This window comes from Pipistrellus kuhlii, unplaced genomic scaffold (genome assembly GCF_014108245.1).
Source record: "Pipistrellus kuhlii isolate mPipKuh1 unplaced genomic scaffold, mPipKuh1.p scaffold_m20_p_12, whole genome shotgun sequence".
NCBI lineage: Eukaryota > Metazoa > Chordata > Mammalia > Chiroptera > Vespertilionidae > Pipistrellus > Pipistrellus kuhlii.
In genome coordinates this window covers 47,488,703-47,515,599 of record NW_023425427.1, presented here as the reverse complement: position 1 = coordinate 47,515,599, position 26,897 = coordinate 47,488,703, and the positions used below count along the sequence as shown (strand labels likewise).

Genomic DNA, 26,897 nt, shown 5'->3' with positions numbered 1-26,897 from the left:
GCTTTGTGCCTCCTCCACGAGAGCATCGCAGGTGTCCTGGGATTGCTCCTGGACACTCGTCTCCGGCACTGGCCCGGGAGCTCACTGAGAGGAAGGAGGGCTTTCTTCCCTTCACGGCCCACACCGCGGCACGGGTCTGCCAGCAAAGAGCACCCCATAAATGTTTGGTGAAGGAAAACACTGCGGAATTGCATGGGGAAAAGTAAATGTGAGGGAAAGCATCCTCTGACTTGTAATTTCACTCATCCTGAATAAAAACTATAATGGTCAAGGGTGTGTATAAGTAATGCCTTCATTCACTCATGCACCTGTTCACAACTGAGTGTCTAGATTCAGCTGAGGATTAAAAAGTGTGTAAGCTGAGAAAAAGGAAATTGCTTAAAATATTTAAAATGAGGGTTCCAGTGTAGTTTGGGGGACCATCTAAAACACATTTTCTCAGAGTGTGGTTGATAGACTGAGTTAAAATCTTGGAAGAGTTTGGTAAACATGGAGATTCCTGATCCCATACTCAGTTCTAATGAACAGAAGATGCATCAGTACTTTATAAATTCTAGTCTCAATAAGATATGTTGCAACAAGGTTTTAATTTAAGGTGAGAATGATGTTCAGATGCATAGCCATTCCTGCCACCCCACCTCTCCTTACACACACATGTACACACATTATCACCATCACCACCACCCACCACCATCCCCATTTAGGACAGCTTTTACCTTTAACCGTAACACTTGACACTCTATGAAAATCTAATTTGGGGCCATAATTTACTTTAGTACCATCAGATTTTTTCCCATCATCCTTGAAAATGAATTCTAAGCTCCGAAAAAGAATTGTTAGTTGTTTTCTTATATTGCTAAGTGTCCATATATTCTCACTCTGATTACAAATTATTTCTAATATTAAAAATCCACAAACTCTAACTTACATCACTGGTTTAAATGAAGTCGAATGGAGTATAATTCGTTTACTTAGGGAGCACCTGTTATGCTTTAGACACAGTCAGGTTCTAGAGAAGACAAAGAAGAAAGCAGAGCTCCTGGTGCTAAGGCACAGGCACACAGGAGGGAGGCCCCAGACAAATAGCCAAGGTGAGAAAGGCTTTGAAAGAGAACCCTAGGTTCCAAGGAAGCACATGTGAACAGCACAGCCCAGTGTGTGAGGGGGAGGCCCACTGGGGCCTTCCAGATAAAATGACCTAAGGAACAGGTGGAACTTAGGTGGGCAAAGAGGGAATGGTAATGCCTGCACTAGAAGGGAGCGGGAGAGATATGCCAAGTTTGGAAAACAAAGACGTTAACGAGGCTGAAACAGTGCTCAGAGGAAGGGTGACAAGATGAGGCGGGAGGTGTGAGTGAGTCCTGCTGAGGAGGCAAGGCCCACAATGCGCTCAGAGTGGGAGGCACTCCAGTGGAGGTGCCCTGGGACATCCAAGCTCAGAGTGGGAGGCACTCCAGTGGAGGTGCCCTGGGACATCCACGGGGGAAGAGGGGGCCTCTGGGAGAGGCCAGAAGGCAGCAGGATGTGGGAGAGGAGTGCCAGGCTGGGACTTGGGGTAGGGGTGGGGGCGTTGTGGGGGGGAAGGAATTGGCATTTATGCCTCACATTCTTTTATTTTTTGGGGTTTATTTATTTATTAAAATATATTTTATTGATTTTTACAGAGAGAAAGAGAGAGGGATAGAGAGAAACACTGATGAGAGAGAAACATCGATCAGCTGCCTCTCGCACACCCCCTACTGGGGATGTGCCCGCAACCAGGGTACATGCCCTTCTCTGGAATCGAACCTGGGACCTTTCAGTCCGCAGGCCGTCGCTCTATCCACTGAGCCAAACCGGTTTTGGCTGCCTCACATTCTTTATCAGCGAACATACCACTGCATTTTCCATAGTTCTGTTTCCTAAGTGCTTTTACTTTGAGGCATATTTGCAGTGCAGTCTGAGCTAAAGAGATGCGCCCCTGAAGCAAACCATCCCGTGTGTCCTTACCTGTAAAATGGCATGGTAAGCGCGGCCCATGTATGCCAGCCAGGCCTGGGGCAGGAAAAGGGCGCGGTGCCACTCTGAGAGCTGGATGTGAACCTGTGGGAAAGACCAAGCAGAGCGCGAGTCAGGCGGCCCGGAGCCGAAACAGGGTGCAATTAAACCCTATCGCCGATCCCTTCTTTCCCCGCCCGGCCTAAATGGCTACGGTCTGAAGCAAACCAAACCAGTCTAGGCCCAGAACCACAAATGAGGCCTGTTGGGTATTTTCAAAGGGGAAGAGCTCAGAGTCCTGAAATTTTCTAAATTAAAGCAAATAGAATCCTACGATAATAACAAGCTGAGATGTATGTGTAATACAAACATGTCCCTGAAAATTAGGGGGGAAACGCTGTAAAGCCTCTTGCCCATGTCAGGAAAGGAGGTACTGTCTGACAAATCCCCCCCAGCAATTTTAAATAAAAATAAATATCGCTCACATCCTGGATTTCCACTCTGACAATTTCTGAAGCAATAAACTCAAATTGCCAACAGAAATACCATGTTGTGCAGAAACCACCACGATGGTAGGAGCATGCAAATGAGCGCGCCCTCAGCAATTGTGCGCGCCGCCAGAGAAAGGCCCTCTAATCAGCGCGGGTAAACAAGCGAGAAATGGAGTCTGCCAGCCCTGCAACCCCGTGTCTGACGCGAAGCCCAGACACAACATCTGGTTTTCATAGTCATTTCTGCGTCTACCTATTAGTGCACGGCTATCTCGAAACCAATCTTCCCAAGGCCTGCTTCTGTGAAAGCAAAGATCTCTCCAGAAACCCAGCCACAGTGCATCGCGTTTCATGTTTCCTGCAAATCATCCCATCAAACTCAAATGACTAGAACTTTAGTCTGTGTCCTATAGACAAAAAAAAAAAAAAAAAAAAAAAAAAAAAACAAGAAACTGAAACCCCCACAAATTTTTATATAATTTCCCCAGAATCATGATAAATAGAGTGTTTAAGGAAATAAGATTTTATTGGGTTGTAAGGACTGATTTTCTCAGCTGCTTTGTGGTATGGCAGAGAAGAGCTTCTCTGAATAGTTGGATAGTGGTTTTGGTGTTTTCTTTAGTTCTCATCTTAGTGTGAGCCTACCACACAAGATATTCTGGGAAAATGTAAGGTGCCAGGTGATCTGTGTCTGCAGGGAGCTTTTTCGTGTGAGAATCAGAGATAAGCACCGATTACACGGCAACATGGATAAGGCATGAAGAAGCTCTGGGAACAAAGAGAACAAAGATGAATTTCTGTCTCCTCCCTGTCACCTCTCAACCCACTGCCATGTTGTAAAGAATTAGGCACTCAAACAGCATGAAAAGGGTATTGGAACCATGAAATGAACTTAAAAAAAAAAAAAAAAAAGATAAGAACAGGTTTCTTCTTTTTCTGATAAAGTGCCCTCTCTGTCGAGTAGGGTAGGGGAATCTGGACAACATTCAAACATCCTGGAAGGAACACGCCCACCGGTTCCTGCATCTTCTCTCGCTTTCCAGAAAGCAGACGGCTGCTGTGGCAGAATTTCCAGCTGGGAGGCATTTAACCAGGCCTTGGTTTTGCCCCATTTCCAAAATGCGAGGAGTTTTCTTAACTTTCATTCCTGTCGATGCTGTGGCCTTTTCATAAACTATATTAACTATCTTTAAGTCATATTTTGACATCTGGGTTTAACCGAAAGAACACTCCAACACCACACCAAAACTTTTATCTCTGACTTCAGAACCTCAATATCTTTAAAAAAAATTTTTTTCCTGTCGAGTAATTCCTGGACGTCATTACTCTGCTCTACTGAGATGAGCCATGCCTCAGCACACTGGCAGTGAGAGAGTTATTAGAAAGATAGTGGTCTCAGTTGGTTCTTAAACCCGAGTTAAAACAAAAACAAAAATGAAAAAACAAAAAAGAAAGCATTATGGAAAAAATGTAAAGGAAAGTGAGCAAACCCAGGACTGAGCTTCTAAGAACAGAGACATCCATGCCAGGAAACCCATTTAAAAGGAAGTTATAAAAACTGAAGGTTCAAGCTAATCCTCCTCCTGCTGCTCCAACCACATCTGAAGGCGCTGCAGGGCGCACAGACGCTGGAGCTGAGACACCAGCCTGCACGCCTTATGCTCATGAGACGAGACCTCGTCGTCATGTTCCATGGAGTCAGCTGTGTACACACCTCCAAGATGCGTGCTCTTGCTCTTTCTCTGACGGAAGAGAGACTAAGGAAACAGCTTGAAGACAGTCCTCACCTACACTCCAGATGTCTTATGGGCAAAACAAGAAGCTATTACAATTCAATATACAGCTTCCCATAAGGGTTCCTAGGCTGGAAATGCAATTAGCTTTTTTAAAGTATGGAAAGGTTATACAATTTGCTATACTTGTGAGAAGCCCTTGAAGCACATGTGTCAAACACAAGGCCCGCAGGCCAAATCCGTCCCGCCAGGCCTTGCAATGTGGCCCGCACCGCACTGTCATCACTGCACTCTGCTGCGTTTCCATCACAATGACAGTTTATGACTGTTCAGTAAACCATTCGGCCCGCGATTTAGGCTGGATTTTAGATTTTGGCCCCTTCTCTGATTGAGTTCGACACCCCTACCTTGAAGGAAACCCAATCAATAAAATAATTCCAAATCATGAAGTTGTAACCCTGTTATTCAGCAGATGATAAAGCAGGGTTCTCAACCACCGAGCACCAAGTTCTAAGGAATATGTGAAGTTTTTTTTCTTTTCTTTTTCAATAACTACACATACCCTTGCAATGACAGGTGTCTGGTGGACTGTTAAGATGAGTAAGTCCTATGACTTGGGGAAGAGTAAGAGTTTCAATGAGCAACGGGTAGTCAGTATAATAAAATATTATGCATGTGCCTAAAAAACATGCAAGTAGTGTAAGGGGGAGAAGAATGCTAAGGAGATGAGGGTAGAGGTGGGAGTGGGTTTCAGGGTTAAATCAGGTGGTCAGGACTGATCTCACTGAGAAGGTGAAGTATGAGTAAAAACTGGAAGGAGATAAAGATTTAAAAACCAAGGTGCGTGCTAGTGGGAATGGAAAATAGCTCAGCTGCTATGGAAATTGTTTGGTGGTTCCTCAAAAAGTTAAACAGAGTTATCATATGACCCAGCAATTCCACTACTAGATACATACCCATGAGAAATGAAAACATATATTCAAACAAGTCATTGTATATGAATATTCATAGTAGCACTTTCAAAATAGCCAAAAGGTGGAAATAACCCAAAGCTTCATAAATGAAGAAATGGATAAACAAAATATGATATGTCCACAATGGAATACTGCCAAGCCACAGAAAGGAATGAGGTACCCACACATGCTACAGTGTAGATGAACCTTGAAAACATTATGTGTGAGTGAAAGAAGCCAGACACAAAAGGTCACTTATTGCATGATCCCATTTACATGAAATAGGTAAATCCATAGAAATAGAAAGTTAGTGGTTGCCAGTAGTGGGGACAAAGGAAAGATACTAGAAAAAGAAAAATGTGGGGAGATTGCCTAACGGATATATGTCTCATGCGAGGGTGATGGAAATGTTTTGGAACTAGACGGATGTAATAGTCCCAATGTACTTTAACCTGGTTAGTTTTATGTTGTGTGAATTTTAATTTAATTAAAAAAGAGATAAAACAAAGCTCCTAAAATGAGCATAGCACACGGTTGATCTGATTGAGAACAAAAGAAGGCCAGTATCAAAGTACAGTGTGAGCACCAAGGGGAGTAGAAGGAGAGTAAGCTGGTGAATTAATGGGGACCAGAGTATTCAGGGCCTTCTTGGTCATTTTTCAGGACTTGCCTTTATTATTATTACTAGTGGCCCAGGGCACGAAATTTGTGCGGGGTGTGTATGTATGTGTCCCTTAGCCCGGCCTGCACCCTCTCCAATCTGGGACCCCACAGGGATCGGGCCTATACCGTCAGTAGGACATCCCTCTTGCAATCTGGGACTGCTGGCTCCTAACTGCTTACCTGCCTGCCTGTCTGATTGCCCCTAACCACTCTGCCTGCCGGCCTGCTCACCCCCAACTCTCCCCCAACTGCGCACTGGCCTGCTCGCCACCAACTGCCCCCCCCCTCCCGCCAGCCTGCTTGCTCCCAATGCCCCCCACACCCTGCACTGGCCTGCTCACCCCCAACTGCCTCCCCTGCCAGCCTGCTCACCTCCAACTGCCTTCTCTGACAGCTTGTTTGCCCCCAACTGGCCTCCCTTGCCAGCCTGATCACCCCCGATGGCCTCCAACTGGCCCCCTTGCCAGCCTGCTTACCCCCAACTGCCCCCCCCCCACATTGGCCTGATCACCCCCAACTGCCCTCCCCTCCTGGCCTGATCACCCCTAACTGCCTCTGCCTTGGCCCTGCCACCATGGCTTTGTCAGGAAGGACATCCGGAAGGTCTCCTGGTCTATTACCCTTTTATTAGTATAGATTATACAATTTTGAGAAGGAAGAGTACGTGATCTGATCGATATTGTAAATCATGCCAAATGCTATAACCATTGGGGGCAAAGGTGAGGAAACCTACTCAGAGGCTACTACAACAACCCAGATAGATCATGGTGGCTCAGACAGAGCAGGATCAATAGCATTGTAGAATAACAGTTTTCAAATAGTTAGCTATGCAGATTTTTCCATCCCACCCAAAATGTGAAAGAAAATGCCAACATAGAAAACAGATGAGTAAAACTTATTCAGATGAAGTCAGGGCAAAGGCTGGGGGCTTGGCACTCCGCCCTCTTGATCAAATCGGAGTTTGCTGTGGTCCCTAGGACTCTTTAAAATAGTTTTATTATGAAATAGATCAGTGGTTATGAGGAGAGGGGGTGGGGAAAGGTGTTGACCACAAAGGAGCATGGGGGATTTTTAGGGGGACAGAACTGTTCTTATCTTGACTGTGGTACTGGTTACACGAATGTGTGTTCTTGTTAAAATTCCTAGAACTATACACTAGAAGGTGAAAAACCTACTCCCTGTATATTATACCTCAATAAAAACAAAATTAAAAAATACAGTTTGAAAACCACTACTTATAGAACATGTACTTCTCACCCACACACCTCCCATGATGTTTATACACTGTATAGTGTCATCATCATTCAAAACCCACTCTTCTGCTTATCATCCCTGTTCCTATGAATATTACCCACTGATTTCTCAGTCACTTAAGCTTAAAACTTTTTATTTATCTTGGACCTCTCTTTCCCCTAATTCAGCTGTCAACCCCACCTCTGAAACGTTTATTATATTTGTCCCTACTCTCCTTCTCATTGACTTAGTCATAATTCCTGCCTAATCCCCTAACAGACTAAAATCTTTCCTCCTTCTGACACAACTACATGGTTCAGCTACTATCACATTAACTCAGCACTTCTTTTAAAAACCCCTTGATGGTTCATTATAGAAGAAAGTTCAAACTCTTTTGTACTGTGTTCAAAGCCTTGGAGACTCAAAAGCATAACACTTGCTTTAAGAAATAATTTGTTCTCATGTAAGAACTCTGCTGGCCAAGATCCTCAACCTATTTCCCCACTTGATTTCCTGCTCTTTTCTTTCATGTAACTTGCATTCTGGCTGAACCGGGTTATAAACCAATTCACACGCCTGCCCTATATTCCACAGGACCCCTGTGCCGCTCCTTCCTCTCCTGGAAAGCCCTGTTTCCCTCTCCTCACCCCTAACTGGGATAACTGCTCCCACCTCTGTACTCCCCGAACACTACAGGCCTCTTCTGTAACTCTCCGTAGACTTCATCTTAGATCATATGTGTATGGACGTTAATCTCACGCAATCCTATGAGCAGAGGTCATGGCTTATTCATCCAGGAATACTTCCCACGGTACCCATAACACTGTCTTGCACATAGGTGTTCAATTAAGTACCTGCTGAGTTGAACTGAACTAAATGTGCGGTATTTGCTTTAAGATAAAAATGTGTCATGTGAAAACCATACTATCATAAACCAGTGGTCACAAAACATTATGATGTGCAACCTCCAATCATACTAGAAGCACAATTTTAGAAAGTTTATTTATTTATTTATTTATTTATTTAATTTTTTTTTAGTAGAAATAGCTAAACTCAAACCCAAGTTGTGAGGACATGGATATTTGAAATTTTACAAAAGCATGTCCAAACTCTTCTGGCCAGGAAATGTTTAATTCCAGATAAAAAAAACACTGATTGACAAGGCAAAAATTTAAAGCAGGTATTATAAACTTTATATTTTGAAATTTCCCATCTAAACTTTTATTTATATCATACAGGTTCTAATTAACTATATCTGAAACACTAGCTCAACAAAAAATACTCTGCTTAGAACACTAGCTCAACAAAAAATACTATGCTTAGGGAAGTGTCAAAGAGCAGATAAAAGAGTAGATTTTGTTTCCTCACCCATACACATTTTACCAGAGGGGACCACATGATCACCTATTTAGTTAATTTACTGTTCAGAAATTTGGTATTATTTTCTGCCTCTGGGTAATCTTAACAGATGAGATTATTCATTCATTTAAAAAAATACTCATTTTAACAGCCCCTCATTCAATACTATAAATCAAGTAAGACAAGCTTTGGTGAAGTTGTTTGATTGTCAGATTGGAATGGGATAAGGTGGGCAGCATGCAAAGACTGACAGGTAAACAAAGTGCTTGCTATTGATTTCAAACCCCAATCTCATCAAGTAAGGCATTTTTCATGCTCCCCAGGTATATGTGTTATCAAAATAATAGTAGTATATGTCTCCAGTTGCTACACAGACAGGTGAATGCTGAGCCACGACATCTGGCCTGTGACAAACACACACACACTCCCCCCGTGTTCCCAGGAGAAAGGCCATTTGTACTCACTATTAGAGACCCTAAAGCCATCAGCGTCCCACTGCTTACATCTAAGGAATAACAGGTTTCAATTTTCTGACAACAGTAATCTTGTTTGCCCAAAATAATGTTCTGTTATTCCTGCCCCCTGACAAACAGTGATTGGAAAACAAGAAGGGAGGGCTGGTAAAGAACACATTTTTAAAGTAAAATGGCACCCGTCTTATTCTTTGTAGGTGTTTTCTGGACATTTGAAACTTTTTCCTTTACCCCTTCCTACCTCACTTATTTTTCTCGTCAGTTTTCCTTCCTCCCTCCCTCTCTCTCTCTCTCTCTCTCTCCCCATCCTCCCACCCCATTAGGGTAAATCAGCTTGAAAGCTGACAATTCAATCACATCTTAAGCAACCACTTACTCTGTTATTTATTAGGAGGGGGGAAACCCAGTTACCATAACAACTCACATAGCTCAGTGGTAATTATGGAGTCTCTAAAACACAGCAAACCACACTTTCCACAGTGTTTTAGAAGGGGAATGTGTAATAAGCACAGATATTACTTCTCCCAATTATTATTCAGCATTTTCATCTAATTGTTTCATATTGCCCGAATGGCTACACATGTTCTTCCTAAGAGATATATAGGGGTTTTAAGTAGATAAGAAACCAGGAGAAAAAAAGGTGAATACACTCCTTACATTTCAAATAATGGGTTATATAGCACATGTACTTTTGGACACTTAGGAAAAAAAAAAATTAGCAGCAGAAGAAAAACAAAATTAATGTGTAGGGTAAAAATAACCACATGACAATCAATACAAAAGGGAATTTAGAAACAAAGATTTCATTCAGAGCGGTGCCACCAATAAGACCAGATAAGGTTTCCCTGAAACAAAAAATGAGAGAAGAGCTCGCTGTCTAAGGCTCAGATAGAAATGAGATTGGGTAGCAGCCGCCGGATCAGGAACATCTGCATGTACCGGGAGACGGAAGAAATAATGAGGCAAGATTGCCATTCTCATCCAGCCACAGACCAGCATCACCTAATTTAGGAGAGTGTCATGTCAGAATTAGAAATGCCAATCGATGACAAGACAGGGAAGGAAACTGTCATTCACCTTCCACTTCCTCATCAACAGGTGCCACGTTAGTTTTGGGAAGAGAAATAACAGTTACAAATCAGAACAGAAGGGGACAGTCCCTTGAGCCTGGCCCAGCCCGGGACCCTCTGAAATGAGCCCTGCTTGCCTCCTGGTCAAAGGAGCAGAGAGAGAGGACACTCAGTTTTATAAAAATCTAAACAGGAGTGTGATGACGGTAGGCCCCCCCTTGAGTGCAGTTTTACGCTTTGAGGCTTTAGTTACCATAGTTAACTGCAGTATGACAATATTAAGTGGAAAATTCTATAAATGATTCATAAGCTTTAAATTGAGCACCCTTCTAAGGAGTGCAGTGAAATCTCAAGCTTCCTGCTCCACCCCAGCCAGGACGTAAATCGTCCCTTTGTCCAGCATCTGAGTAGCGGTCTCCATTGTCAGCTGGACTGTTACATATCACAATGCTTGTGGTCAAGTGTCCCTTAGAGCAGCCTAACCCCATGTCATTATGCCTGCATCATTTGCCTCCCTCCATCTCATTAGGTAAAAATGGTATCGACTCACATCATTGCAAGAATAAGGATGAATACAGTACAATAGTGTATTTTGAGAGACCATAGTCATACAACTTTTATTAGGGTACATTGTGATAATAGTTCTATTTTATTATTGTTAATCTCTTACTGTGCTAACTTACAAGTTAAACTGTATCATACAATAGATATGTATAGAAAAAAAATAGTATAGAGAGGGTTTGGAGCTATCTGTGGTTTCAGGCGTTCCGGGGGGGGGGGGGGGGGGGTTGTCCTTGGGATGTATCCCCCATTGATAAAGGAAGACTACTGTATAGGGAACTGTTCCTGGTAGTCAGATCAAACCTGATCAGATTTAGATCAATCTGTATAGCTTCGAAAAGAAACATGGGAGAGTTACACACCAAGGAAAGTCAATGATGGATCAACCAAAGAACTTGTATGCATGCATATAAGCCTAACCAATAGACACAGACATGGGGGGAGGGGGAGGTCAGGAGAGAGGAGGATTGAGGGGTAATTGGGGATAAGGACACATATGTAATACCTTAATCAACAAAGAAATTTAAAAAAAGAGAAGTCAATGAAAAAACAACTTCCCCCCACAAAAGAACAAGATATAACAATTTCCAAAAGAGTTCATCACAGATTATATTAAATAGCCAGTTCTCCATGACACAGTGACAATGAAATAAAGCAAAACACACTTCAAAATATGAAGAGCACAGTTCTTGAACATTCAAAACTAAGTTCTGTTACCCATTCATTCACTCATTCACCCACCGATAGGTGAAGGCATTAAGAAGGCTACAGAATATCCAATAGGAATATATAATCTTTGGCAGGAAGGAGAGACTAAACCATATAAATGAATAACAACACAAGACAGTACTTAAGTGCTTGTTCAAATGACAATCATGTCTTTTCTTAGTAAGACTTCAACAATTATTAGATTCATCACCAATGTAGTAACATTTCTGGAGAAAGGAAGCTATGCCACTAAAAGCACATATAAAACACAACACACATCCATTAATGCAGCATTTATGAAGTGTCTACCATGTGGCACCAATACCAGCACTGGAGCTACATGTGACCACAAAAACAGCTCCCTGATTTTATGAGGTTTATGCTTTAAAAAAGCAGACAGACACTAATTGCCGTGTATGCTGTGCCACCCAAATCCTCTTTCAGGACTAGTAGGGATGGGTGGATAAATGGATAGGTATGGATGGACAGGTGGATCGATAGAAAGAATGAATACATGGTTTCATATATTAAATAAATTAAATTTGTAGTCACAAACATCCCTAAAAAAAAATCTCTAAGCCCAGATGGTTTCACTGGAATATTCTACCGAACATTAACAGAATTATTTATTAGAATAGCATTACCCTGACAACACACCAAAGATATTTCAAGGATATTATACAACAATATACCTCATGAGCATAAATTCAAAAATTCCTAACAAAATATTAGCAAATCAGATTCATCAATGAATAAGTAGGATAATACATATCATATGATCATGTGGAGTTTATCCCAGCAATGCAGGTTTGGCTCACAATAGAAAACCTATCAAAATAATTCCTCATATTAACAAGCTAAAGAAGTATACAATCATCTCAAAAGATGTGAAAATTTTTTTTTACAAAACTCAAATCCAGTTGTGAGGGGGACAGGAACCAACTCTCAGCAATTTAGAAGTACAAGGAAACTCTGTCCACCCAATAAAGAATATCGACAAAAACTCTATACTAACACCATATTTAATGTTAAGACAGTAAATGCTTTCACCGAAAGATTGCACAAAAAAGTCTGCCATCACTACTCCCATTCAACATTGTACTGGAAGGCCCTACACAGATCAATTAGGGGGGGGAATAAAAAAGAAAAAAAGAAATATAAATCAGAAAGAAAAGAAATCAAGACCATCTCTATTCATAGGCACTATTACAATGTAAAAAAAAAAAAAAACTACAAAAAAAACTTTAATACTACATAAGTGAGTTTAGTAAGGTCATAGAAAAGTATCAATTATATGTTTATATACTAATAGTAAGCAGTCAGGAATTAACACACAAAAAAGGTAGAATTGCTTTAGCACCAAAATACTTAGGCTATGCAATATTTATAAAATTTATCAAAATAATGGCAAGATTTGTAACAACAGAACACTGACCTGAAATAATCAAAGATATATCTTGTGCATGGGTTGAAAGACTCAATAATGTTAAGATGTCAATTTGAGAGAGAGCCCAAGTAGATCTACAAATTCAATGCATTTCCAATCAAAATTACAGCAGGGATTTTTGTGGTTTCTCAAAGCTGATTTAAAATTTATATGGGAAAGCAAAGGGCCTAAGTCAAATTTAAAAGCAAAACAAAATAGTTGGAAGAGTCACATTACTTGATTTTAAGATTTATTATAAAGCAATAGTAATTAACTTGTGTGGTTTTGATGATAATATACACACACAGATCAAAGGAATAAGATTGAGTACAGAGATAGCCCCACACATATATGGACAAATGATTATTGACAAGGTGCCGAGATGAAGGATGGCATGTTCAACAAATGTAATTCATACCTTGGGAAAAATTAACTCAAGTAGATCATAGGCTAAAATGTAAACCTTAAATTATAAAACTTCTACAAGAAAATATAGGAGATCCATTAAGTGATTAATGGGTAAACTATAGCATATTCACATAATGAAATATTATTCAGCCATAGAAGGTATGAAGGACTGATACATGCAACAGTATATGTAAAACTTGAAAGCATTATGCTAAGTAAAAAAAAAAAAAAAAAAAAAAAAAAAGGCAAAAAGACCACGTTATATAATTCCCTTTATATGAAATGTCAAAAATAGGTAGATCTATAGAGACAGAAAGTGGATTAGCAGTTGCTACAGGCTGAAAATGGAGGAAAATGGAGAATGACCATTAATGGATACAAAGTTTCTTTTTAGTGTGTTGAAAATATTCTATAATTGATTGCGGTGATAACTGTAAATATGTTGAAACCATTGAATTGTACATTTTAAGTAGGCACATTTTATGGTACATATGAATACGTCGATTTTTTAAAATAAAAAAATATAACAGAAAGAAGAAAAAATCTTCGAGACTTTGGGTTAGAAAAATAGCAAGAACCATAAAAACAAAAACAAACAAAACACACACACACACACACACACACACACGATAAACTGAAATTCTTCAAAACTAAAAATCTGTCCACCAAAAGACATTAACAGGCCAATAAAAAAACAAGTTACAGATTAGGTAAAAAAAAAAATGTGCAAAACACATTTCTAATAAGTTATATCCAGACTACATAAAAAACTAATACCTAATTAAAGATGGGTAAGAATTAAGACACCTCAGGGAAGAAAAGGTATGAATGACAAATACATAAAAAGATGCTCAACATCAATAGTCATTAAGGAAACACAAAAGGGAAACCACTACCCACATATCCTGTAAGAGAATGTTTATAGCAGCTTTAGTCATAACTGCCCCAAACTGGAAACAACCCAAAGATCCATCGATGGATGAATTACTGAATCCAGTAAACAAATCGTAACATTCATGACAGTTTTGTTTGTTTTTTTAAATAAAAAGACTCAGAATAAAATAGTGAGGGAAAGCAAAGCAGAGTTTGAAGAAACTTAGGCTAGAAAACTATCAAACGGACTGCAACAATAAAAGGACCAGAAGCGAGAAGAGTGAGGAAATACCAGGGTCATCTTGACCCAAAGGTGTTTTTACTAGTAAATGCTCTCTGCTTAACCTGGGAGGGTCTGAGGTAGTTCAAGGACCATGAGTGATTCGGTCTAGGTTCTATTTCCAGGCTCCTCTACTTACTGCTCCGTGGTTTCTAGCACATTAACAGCACCAATCTCACAGTGTTGATGTAGGTATTAAATGAATTAATATATTATAGCAATTTTTAAAGTGCCTGAGCTGGTTACTAGCTATTATTATTTCATATTCACACCTTTTTTTGGTTTCTGCTCTGATTTAAAATCAGCTGTCCAGTAATATTCAATACTTTTATTATCCTTCAAATAAGTAAATGCACCGCTTAAGAACACAAAAAGGTACCAAATTTCTCCCATCTCTACACCAACTAGTAAGATGCCAGGGAAAACATGTCCAGAAATCCCGTTTCTCCCTCTTTCATAACATTCAGCTTTTCTTCTTCCTAGAGAAACACTGCTCTTCCCAGACCTTTCTTCCCTCCTTAAATAAAGACACTGTATTAGAAAAAAATGGTTCTGAAGCAAATAGTCACAGAATTCTAAGTGGCATAAGATAAAGATGGCTCTTTAAAAACCACTTTGGCTCACTGGTGCTCACTGGTGTACACTCAGAATATAATCAAACCAAATTAATGTTACCGAGATTTATAAATTGTGCATCAATACAAGATTTAATACACACAGTGTAGAAGCCCTATTTTTACATAATCTCCATTAATTTATTTATTTATCTTTATTGTTGAATGTGTTATTGATTACCCTAAGTCCCCCATTAACCTCTTTTATCCCGCTCCTAACACCCCACTTTTTATAAAATAATTTACGTATGTTTTTATTTATAGATGCTGTATAAATTACATCTATATTAGGTAAACATCTTTGCTGTGATATTTTGTTATTCATTCGTATATTTTCATTTATATCCATTTGAATGAGCACTGCCAGAAAAAATTTAAAAAAACAAAACCACACATTTCCCAAGTGCTTCTCAGTTTCCCACTTTCCGTAGGTGTTGCTATAATTTGTAATGACCCAATTTCATGCAAATCATGTAATGACATCACATTGCTTTATTTTAAAGGGGTAGACTACATAAACACTAAAACCAAAGTTTTTTCTTTTTTACCTAAACATGTTTATTTACTTTTAATTCCTTGACCTTCAAAAATGTAAATACTGGTGCCCTACATACTTGCAAAAGATTAGAATTAAGAAAGACATAGGTAATTTCTTTAAATGAGAAGTTAGTTTTTATTCTTCACAATGGAAGTTAAACATTGATGAAATAAATCAAATTCCTAGATTTTTTCCCTCAAATTTTAGGTTAAGCCATAGGGGAAGCAGGCCAGTTTCTCTCAGAAACATATATCAAAATATTTTAGTGAGTCAGCTATTTTGCTTACCTTTAAAAAATCTCAAATTAATGATGATAAAGAGAAAAATTATTTCCAAATAGACACTAAATTCCACGAGCATAAAGTAAGGAGGAAAATCCCAAAACAAATAGGGAAGAAGGACCTGTTAGGGGGTGGGAAGGTACCTACCTCATGCACCAGAGCAAGTGAGGTCTGCTTGAAACTTCGCCCTCTACTGGCCATCAGTCGATTCAAAGGTTTGCCATCTTTACTCTGATACATTGAAACATCATAACAAAATAACATACCCCCTTAAAGAAAACAAAAACATTTCTTATGAAAAAAAATTCATCAATTAGATTCCCAGTAGCCAATATTTAATCAATCTGGATAGAGATATTTACGAATTAAAAGAATTTTCTAAGCAAATTATATTTGGCTATTGGTGTCTAAGGAAAGAAAAAAAAATAGAAGACATAAGTTATATTTAAGCTATCACTAATTTACAAGTTTTATTCATTTCTAAATAAGTGAATAAATTTGCAATTAATGGCACTCTAAATTTTATAAACTGTTACTTAATATTCTAATAAGCTTAAAAATAAATTTCAATTAAAGAGAAGTGCTTACACATATTTCTGAATCCTGATAAAACAAGGGTTCCTTGTTTTATACCTACACAAATGGAAGTTTTTCCTCATACCTGCACTCTTTTTTTCATTTTAGCCAATCTGTTAAATATGTCGTGGTATCTTATTGAGGTTTTAATTTGTATCTCTCTGATGACTAAGTTGATCATTTACTCATATGTTCATTGATCAGTTAAATACTCTCATTTTGAAGGGTGTGCTCAATTCATTTTGCTGTTTTCTGATTGTCTTTTTCTTATTAATCTGCAAAAATTCATTATATATGCTAGATATGAGCTAGACACATGTATAATACTCTCTTGCATTCTATGGCTTGCCTTTTCACTCTCTTCAAGATATCTTTTGATTAACACATGTCCTTGATGTTAATATAATTTGTCACTATTTTTATAACTGCAGCTTTTCATTACAGAACCATTTGTGATAAAGACCTTTTTCTCCACAGCTCTGCAGTATTACCTTTGTAATAACCTGTGGCCCTCTTATGTGGGTTTGCAATATTCTTCCAATGGTCTGTTTGTCTATTCTTGCACCAATCCCACAATGTCAAATATTGTGGTTTCATAGAAAGTCTTGACATCTGGAAATGTAAATCCTCCTACTTTGTTTTGATTCTCCAAGATTATCTTGGCTATCGTTCATTTTCACACAAATTTTAGAATCTGCTTGTCAGTTTCAAAGAAGAAAAGAAAAAAACAAAACAATCTACCGGATACTGATCTGGATTTGGTTGATTTCAATTTAAAGAAAATTAACATCTTTACAACACAGTCTTCAAGTCCATAGATATTGTATATCATTCAATTTGTTAGGATTTTTAAATTTTTTCTCCATAATGTCTAGCCATAAAGATTTTACATACTTTTCGATAAATTTACTTCAGATAAATGACATTTTTTTGATGCTACTATAAATAATAGGTTTCAGATTTTATTTATTCTTTGTTATGATATATAAAATATATCACTGATTTTTTTTGGTCATTTTCTTAGTGACTTATTTCTTTAATTTTTAAAAACCTTTTTCAATTATCACTGATTTTTATATGTTGACTTTTGTATATATGCATTAATCTTGCTGAATTCATTTATTAACCCTAATATGTGCATATATTTGAATTTTCTATGTATAGAATCATGTCATCTGCACATAATGACTATTTTATTTCTTCCTTTCTAACCCTTATTTCCTTTGTTTTTTAGCTTATCACACTAGCTATGCCCTTCATTATAATACTGAACAACAGTGATGCTAATACCATCCATATCTTTTCCCCAATCTCAGTATCTGAGTACTAAGTACAACAATGGCATTGTAGATGCTCTTCATCAGAATAAAAAAAGTTCCCTTCTATTCAAAGTTTAATATGAGTGTTTTTTATATCATGAATAGGAGGTAAATTTTTCCAAGATATTTTCTGTATCTATTGCTTCAATTTAAAGATTGCTCTGCATTTTTCAACTAATATAATGAATTACATTTTTAAACATTAAATTAACCCCATTTAATTGTTATGTATTATTTTTTGTGTCTATTGCTGAGTTCAATTTTTTTTAACTACTATGTTCATAAAAAGATTGTTTTGCAACATTCCCTTCTTGCACTCTTCAGATTTTGTATAAAAAGTATGCTGATCTCATAGTTCTTTATTTTTTCCTAATCTCTGTTAGAGTTCATTGAATATAAATATCATTGCTATTGCTCCCGTAATTTGGGAGAAGAATTCCCCAAGGATGCCATGTGCACCATTATTTTTATTCAGTATCAGTGGGAAGGTTATTAGAGGTTCAATCTCTTTAATACATTATCAAACTATTCATAGTCTATTTATCCCCCTGTCAGTTTTGTAAAGATTTATATTTTGATAAATTTCCACACCTTATCTAAACTGTGAAATTTACTGGCTAAGGTTCTTTATAAATTCTTTATCTTTTTGAATGCTATAGGTTCTGAAGTGGTATCTCCTTTGTTATTTCTCGTATCTATATTTCTTTATTATCCAAACGTACACTGGCTTTATCATTTTGTTAAACTTTTCAAAGAATCTACTTTGGTTTTGCTCATTTTCTTTATGTTTTCTAATGCATTAATTTTTCTTATTATTATTACTTCTTTCCTTTCTTTAAATTTAATTTGCTGTTCTTTTCAAAGCTTCTTGAGATAGAAGGTTAAGTCATTATTTTCCTTTTTTGTTTTCTAATATAGTCACTGAAAGTATAAATTTCCTTCTAGCACTGTTTTAACAGTTGGAATATGGCTTATTTTCATTGTTATTCAGTTTAAAATATTTGCTGATTTCCATTTTGATATTTAGTTTAATTGTGGGACTATTTACAAATGTATTGGTTCAATTTCTAGGCTACTGGAGACATTTTAGTTAGTTATTTTTGGGGTGATTATTTTTAGCTTAATCCCATAGTCATTAGAGGACAGACTCTTAATGACTTCAGTATTTTGAAATTTGTTGATGATTATGGCTTGTCATATGGCCATTTTGGTAAGTTTCCAATGTACTGCTGAAAAGCATAGGAATTCTATCGCTGTTCTCTGTCAATTAAGTCAAGTTTATTCAGAGTATTGTTCAGATAGTTTGTAAACTTATACAGTTTATTTGTCTCCTTATTCATCAAGCTATTGAAAAAAGATGTTTTAAAGTTTCCATCTTTACTGCAGGCCTATTTCATCTTTTAGTTCTGCTAATTTTTATCAGATACCATGAAGCTATGCTATTTTGTGTGCATGGACTAGGATAGTGACATTTTCTTAATAGGGTGACTTTGTTATCTCCTTGAAATGTCCCCTTCATTTCTAGCTTCCTCCTTTTTCATATGTCTAAGTACTTTTTCACTGTATACTGGATAGTAAATAAAAAACCACAGAGATTTTAGTCTAAATGATGCTAAACTCCTCTCCTGTTAAGCAGATAGGGAAGCACTGATCTCAACCAAATCGGTGATTGGCCTGGGTTAGTACAATAACTATACTCTGGTCACGTCTGGCTCAGCCCTGTTCCGAGGGCAGCACTCCCCACGGACAGCCTCATGGCACTCCTCAGGACGAATAATTGTGAGAGATCCAGGTCTGTCCTCAGAGGTTTCCAGTCACGTCTAACTCTCCCATCCCTTCAAGTTCCAAATTTGGGCAAATATCATTCTGAAGGGAGAAACGAGCTGTTTGTTTGAGGTTCCTCAAGTCTCCCGTTCTGTCACTCAGGCTCCAAGGTCTGCTGGTCTCTCTAGCCTCCAGCACCAGCCTCTTGTTGAGGTCAGGCCTGAAGTTCTGCCTCTCCCTCTCCAGGACCAATCCCCTGCTCTTGTGCTTTCAGACTCGCTTTCCTAGCTCGTCTTTGTCTCCTGAGCACAAGACTGAAGGAGATTTCACGTTGCATCGGCCTACTTCTTTAACTTTCAGTGCAAACTCAAAATGCAGCAAATATCTTCTGAGGAAAATCTCCAATTTGTCTCCCATATTAATTAGGGTCTTCAGAGAAACAGAACAAATAAGAAATATATACTCGAGAAGAACCAGGGAAGCCAGAAGAGTAATTCAGTCCCAAAGCCCGAGAACCAGGAGTGCCGGCGTCCAGGGGCAGGAGATGGATGCACCCATTCAAGCAAAGAGCAGATTCACCCTTTTGCTGTGTTTCTGTTCCATTCGGGCCCGGGCCGGGCACCCTGCTGATCTTCTTTACACACTTTACTGATTCAGAGCTAACCTCTTCTGAGCACACTCACAGACACACCCAAAACTAATGTTTCAGCAGCTATCCGGCATCTCCCCGTGGTCGGCAAATTGTGGCTCGCAAGCCACATGCGTCTCCTTGGCTTCTTGAGTGTGGCTCTTCCACAAAATACCACGGCCTGGGAGAGTTTATTTTGAAGAAGTGGCGTTAGAAGGAGTTTAAGTTTAAAAAATTTGGCTCTCAAAAGAAATTTCAATCGTTGTAGTGTTGATATTTGGCTCAGTTGACTAATGAGTTTGCCAACCACTGTCTTAGCCCAACCAAGACACACAACTTAACCATCGCAGCACCCTCATCCAGTGGAACCACTAATAGCTCCACTGTTTCTCTAGCCTCCAACAGGCCTCTTCCTGGCCAACCCCCAATCCTACCTCACAACCCGAGTCTGACTCTCCTCCTTGGGGAAGAAGACAAGCCGAAGATGTTCCCTTCTGGATTGCTTTGTTTATCTTTGCTTCTACAGTCCTCTGGTGCCTTCAAAATGTGACTTATTCTTACCACTTATCCAGTGTGCCGACACGTTAGCAGCAGCAGCAGCAATGCCCTCCCATGCCCTACTCCAGCCTGCCTGGACACGGAAGCTAAAACAGTGCATTAAACACTTGTACCTGGATACTGTGTACTGTGCTCACCTGCAAGGCCAGGTTTCAAACCCGGTTGCTTGTTTGTTTCATACATTTTTAATATAAAGTTGGGGATTCCTGCTACCGTCTTTCCTTGGTCTGAGCGGGCACCTCCTTTCAATGCCAAGTGATATATCCCACGGGGCATATTCACCATTTCTTGCTTCACGAGCGATGTAAAAAATTCCTCCAAAGCTGAAAGAGATAAAAGGAAATTAAAAGTAGAGTATTACAGTATGCTAGAAGAGAAACACTCATTTTTAAAATATATATATTTTATTAATTTTTTACAGAGAGGAAGGGAGAAGGATAGAGAGTTAGAAACATCAATGAGAGAGAAACTTCTATCAGCTGCCTCCTGCACACTCCCTACTGGGTATGTGCCCACAACCAAGGTACTTGTCCTTGACCAGAATTGAACCTGGGACTCTTCAGTCCGCAGGCTGACACTCTATCCACTGAGCCAAACCAGTCAGGGCAACACTCATATATATTTTTTAAAATCTTTATTGTTGAGAATATTACAGATGCTGCTCCATTTTTCCCTTTGGCCTCCCTACTCCCCCCACCTGGCTTCTACCTCATCCTAGGCCTTCACCACCCTATGGTCTGTGTCCATGGGCAATGCATATATCCATATAAATTCTTTGTTTAATCTCTTCCTGTCCCTACCTTTCCTCTGAGATTCACCAGTCTGTTGCATGTTTCCATGCTTCTGGTTCTATTTTATTTACCAGTTTATTGTGTTCGTTAGATTCCACATGTCTTAACTCATGTCTTAACTCACACATACCATCACCTCCACAGCAGCAGCAGCTTAGCCTATTTCAGGCCAAACTTCACAAAGTAAAAAGAGAACTCTTGATTCCCTCCTTTTTTTATTCTTCCCCAAGTCAGACCACGGTACCTAGTTGCTAAAGCTTAAAAACGTAGTCATTCTTGACTTTTCTCATCCCCACACTCATATGTACTCCACCAGCAAGTCCTTCTATATCAAACTTCTAAAATATATCCCAAATCCACCCATTTCTCTCCCTTTTCACTGCAACTTGCCCAGTCATTATCTTCTCTCTCCCGCATATGGCCTCATTTAAAAACGGATTTTTTGATTTCTACCCATACAAACCATCATCTATTCAGGCCAGAATTTGTGTCATTCCCTCCCTAACATCTTCCAATTGTTTTTCACTGCGCTTAGAATAACATCAAAACCTCTAATATCACCAGAAGTTTAATCATCTGTAGCAATATCAGTACAATTGTTAAAAAGAAAATATTGCCGAAACCGGTTTGGCTCAGTGGTAGAGCATCGGTTTGTGGACTGAAAGGTCCCGGGTTCGATTCCGGTCAAGGGCATGTACCTTGGCTGCAGGCACATCCCCGGTGGGGGGTGTGCAAGAGGCAGTTGGGAGATGTTTCTCTCTCATCGATGTTTCTGGCTCTCTATCTCTCTCCCTTCCTCTCTGTACAAAATCAATAAAATATATTTTAAAAATAATAATAATAAATAAATAAAATAAAAAGCAAAATATTGGTTTATCATTTCTTTGCTGTGGTCCTAATTAAGCCCGCTATTTTTATTGTTTGATGTATTTCCTTATTATAAGGTAACACAGAAATGTGGGACCAAAGACAATAGATAGCAAACAGAACACTTGAAAAAAATGCAGGTTTGTATTCCAGTGTTATTTCCCTAAGAACCACTAGAGGTTGCCCAATGCAGAAACAAAAACATTTAAACTAAACAAATCAAAGGGAAAACAAAAAAGGAGACTACTGCAGGTGCCTCTTATTATAGGAACAAAAAGCAAAGATCCACCCAATAAAACTGGAATTTCACTCTGAATAGATCTAAATGTCTTCTTTAAAAGATATGATTAAATTCAAGGGAAAGTGCTCACTGGAGCATTTATTATGTGCCTAGCTCTGTCAATGTGATATACTTCAAGATGCAACCAAATCTCTCCATTTAAAAGCGAGGGAAACACTGTATGGGATACTTTCCATTTACCCTTCCAGACCCATCCTCCACCCTCTCGCCCTGCTCTGTGTCCTGGAAGAATGACCTTTAACATCTGCATCACCAGGATTTTTTCCAATGGGAGACATTGGCAGGAGGTCAGAGGGTGGAAACACTGTGAGGTCAGGTATGTATCCCCCAGATGCCCACCTTCAGGACTGCTACCGGCTGCCTGCATGCCTCTTATGAAGACCTGGCTCCCTATTTATACATTCATGAACATTCAAACTAGAACTGGGACAGGACATATAATGCAACATGGTCAGCAAAATGTTGGCTAATACTGAATTAGAATTAGAAAGAATTAAAATATTTTTGAAATGCCAAAATTCTGTAAAGTTTATGTTGAAACTAAATGACCATGCAATGCGATAGATTTTTAAAGGCATTCATTTCCAGTTCTTGAATATTGGTACCATCTTTGGAATAATTCTCTTTAGAATAAATTTATAATGATGATACTAGCTAGTAACTCTTAGAAGATTCTAATAATCTTTTCACTTACCTTCTATAACAATAAACAGTTATTTGAATCAGTGACTTTAAGTCCCACTGCAAACTTACCTTACAGAATAAATTCAGCACTTGAAATACGTTAGTAAAAATGCTTTTTAAACTAGTTCTCCAGTTTAATTTTATTCAAGTCTAACATATTCAGTATATGTTGAATGCCATACTACTTCAAGCAATCCTATGGAACAGATGGAGGCATTTTGCATTTCAGATAGAAAATGAGTATGTAAGATTAAAGCAAGCTATAATATGTACACATCACAAAAGAACACAATTAATCAGATAGGTAAAAATCACTGGAAAATGCTAGCTTCCCTGCCATTAATTAAGTAAATAAGTCACCTGGTAACACCAAAGGTGAGGTGAGTGGCAACAGTTTGAGATAGCAAGGGCCAGGAATAGAAAGATCCACATCCTTTTCATCACCCTCCTCATCTTCATCTTCATCCAGCTTGTCGGGAGGACTGATTTCTGGCCTTATCTGAAATGACAGAGAAGACAATACTAAAGCATCACGTAAAATCTTTTCTTTGTCCTTTTCATGTCAAGATTTTAAAAAATCAGCTAGATTCAATGCTCTATAATGTCAAAAGACAATTAAAAATAAATAAAAAAACAACTATTCATCTTCAGATTAAGTAAATGTTAACCTGTAATTATCATATTAGGTATAATCCCAGATCCATGTAAAGAACTAATGATATAGTAAGAAAATCACCATAAATCAGTATAAGCAATGTTTTATAGAAAAGTAATAAAAGTTTACACCATCAGACAATAAAATGCAAACACTGACACATTGAACATATTGAACTTCTACGGTTTATAATGAAATATTTGCCTAATCTTAATACATTTTTTAAAATCTGTGATTCCACCCACATCTCTATGACAAAGCTTAAAATCCTCCAGTGGAATGTATAGTGGAGATCCGGAAGGAACAGAATGCTTTAGTTGACTTTATTTTAGACTTGGCAATTTGTTGCTAGAGAATATAAAAACACTAAAATCTGTAATTGGTAGCTACACTTTATTGTGGGATTTGCAATTTGAAGATTACCACTATTGTAATTTCCACAAGATATAACTGTCATGCAATTAATTAAATTTTTAATACTTTCACTGATACACCATCATAATGCCCACATGGAGATAATTAAGCATTAGGGGAGGAAATCAAAATATATAAAAGTGGTTGCTATAACCATAAAGTGCCAGAACCCAGTCATTACCATTAGCCTGTCTCCTGGAGTTATTTTTAGAAACAATTAACAATTCCTGCCGACTGCCTTCTTCATCGGTCCCCAAAGCACTGTTCCATTTAGGAACTGCACTGAGCCGGGGTGCTTGCAAGGGATTAAAAAAGGGAAAAAAAAAAAAAAAAAGAGGAAATGCTTCTCTTAAGTATAATAACCCCAAGTCCAATGAAGCCTTTCAACCATAACTTGTGTCCTCTGCAACAGTGAAGGAGGGAAAGCAAGCTGACTGCCCCAGCACTTGCTAAGACAGGCTTACTTCTGAGTCCACAGAGGGCCTGGCCTGGCTCTCAGAGCCTGCGCCAGCCTCAACGACAGTGATAACAATCCACACAGGGCATTTGCTGCCATCAGTGCATGCCAGAGAAACCGGGCGCGCTTGCAAACCTTTCGGCTCTGACAAGCGGAGTTCTCCCGGTGTCTCTGGTCAGCATACGTACTCGGAGGCTGCCAGGGTTAGTATCATCAGGAGTTATCTCAGAGATTCTGACAAGTCCCAGTTGCCTAAAAAGTTCCCCCAGAAGGAATGGGTCTGGGTCCGTTTGCCTTGCTTCCTGACTTTTTACACATCCACAGGACAAATGGAAAAAACATCTGCACAACACGCTGGGGAAGCAGACAACACTGCTTACAGCTGGAGTCTACATCGGAAGTACCCGTTACCACGTCAGGCCATCCAAGCCCTGGGAAGCCGGCTGCTCCTCACGTTCACAGGTGACAGGAGACTTGGGGAGGGGCACAGAGGAAAACTCAGAGGAACGGCGAGGATGTGGAGAAATCGGAGCCCGCATACAAGGCTGGTGTGCATGTAAAAGGGGGCGGCTCCTTTGGAAAACAGTTTGGCAGTTTCTCAAACTGTTAGACAGCTCATACGCCCCAGCAACCCCACTGCTAGGTATATACCAAGAGAAATGAAAATGTACAGTCACACAAAAAACTTTCATGTGAATGTTCATGAATGTGAATGCATTATTCATAATAGCTAAAAACCCCCCCTCCGAAAAAAAAAAAAAAAAAGAAAAAGAAAAAGGCAGAGGCAACTGAAATGCTCATGAACTGATGAAGACATAAACAAAACGTGGCATATCTATACCTCGGAATATTATCTACCTATATAAAAGCCTAAGTAACTGTTGCAACCAAACAGGCTGCATGGAGCAGCGACCAGCAGAGGAGTTAGTGAGGGGTGACCAAATGACCAAGCAGCAGGCTGTGTGGGGTGACCAGGCCAGCAGGAGGGGCGCAGTTGGAGACAACCAGGCTGGTGTGGGGGCAGTTGGGGGCAATCAAGCTGGCAGGCAGAGGCAGTGGGGGTGGGGCACAGTTAGGGGTGATCAGGCAGGCAGGCAGGTGAATGATTAGGAGCCAGCAGTCCAGAATTGCTAGAGGGATGTCTGACTGCTGGTTTAGGCCTGATCTTAAATCAGCAGTCAGAGGGTTGGAGAGGGTACAGGCTGGGCTGAGGGGATCCCCGCCTCACCCACTGTGTATGATTTTGTGCACTGGGCCTCTAGTTTGGTCATAAAAAAGTATGAAGTACTATTCATGCTACACATGAATGATCTTTGAAAATATGCTATTCAGGAAGCCAGTCACAAAAGACCACATACTATATAATTTCATTATAGCAAAGGTTCAGGCCAGGCAAATTTAGAGACAGAAAAATAGAGTAATGGTTGCTTAGGGCTTTGGGAGAGGAAAGGATAATGAGAATTAACTCATAATAAAATGTTCTATAATTAGACTGTGGTTGCTCTGTGATTAGTTGGCATAATTCTTTGACTATACTAAAACCACTGATTGTATGCTTTAAACAGGTGAATCATATGGAATGTGATTCATGTTTCAATTATTCTGTTTATAAAGAAGGAAGGCGGTAGAAGGAAAGGAGGGAGAAAGGAAGAAGGAAGAAAGACTATAAGAGAAGAGAAAGTCAGGAGAGGAGAGAGAGGTGTTAGTGGCTCAAGCAGAAGAGTAAGAAGCAGGAGCCACCATTGCCTTCAGAAGGACCTTAGCTAGTGCATGAACTAATGCTTCTAATTCCAGAATCATTTACTATAAAAGGGATACAATCATTTGTGCACACATTTTAGCCTATCCAGTCTTTCCATTCAGTCCACCTAAATTACTTAAAATGAGTCACAGCACCCAGACATCAATATTTCTGAGAGCCATGAAAAAATGGCCTACTAGGTTGGGGGTTAAAAAAAAAAAAAAGATATATTCATCCATCCATTTTAAGTTGCCCAATTTCACATGCACATAACTGAACACCTATATTAATCTACCTGCTATAGAGTAAACAGCATATGTCTGCATCTCATAACAAAGAAACTACAGATGTACTGTGATTTAAGTATGATGACATACCCTGCCTATTTATAATGCTATGATGACTCCTTCAATTTCGTTTCTTCAAATGTGAGTTGATTCTCCTGAACAAATTAGCACTTTTGTCAGAACTTGATTCCATTACATTTCTGTCCTTTTCTGC

General features: G+C 39.1%; 1 protein-coding gene across 1 annotated transcript in view; it reads right to left on the bottom strand.

Moving 5' to 3' along the window:
• FOCAD (focadhesin) overlaps positions 1-26,897 on the bottom strand; it is a 262,856-nt gene that overhangs the window by 75,747 nt on the left and 160,212 nt on the right. The window contains exons 19-22 of the mRNA XM_036434175.2: positions 23,490-23,628; positions 20,624-20,809; positions 15,789-15,910; positions 1,990-2,082 (exon numbers count right to left, since the gene is read on the bottom strand). Of these exons, the coding sequence (XP_036290068.1) occupies positions 1,990-2,082; positions 15,789-15,910; positions 20,624-20,809; positions 23,490-23,628 (540 nt within the window). The remainder of the gene's footprint in view (positions 1-1,989; positions 2,083-15,788; positions 15,911-20,623; positions 20,810-23,489; positions 23,629-26,897) is intronic.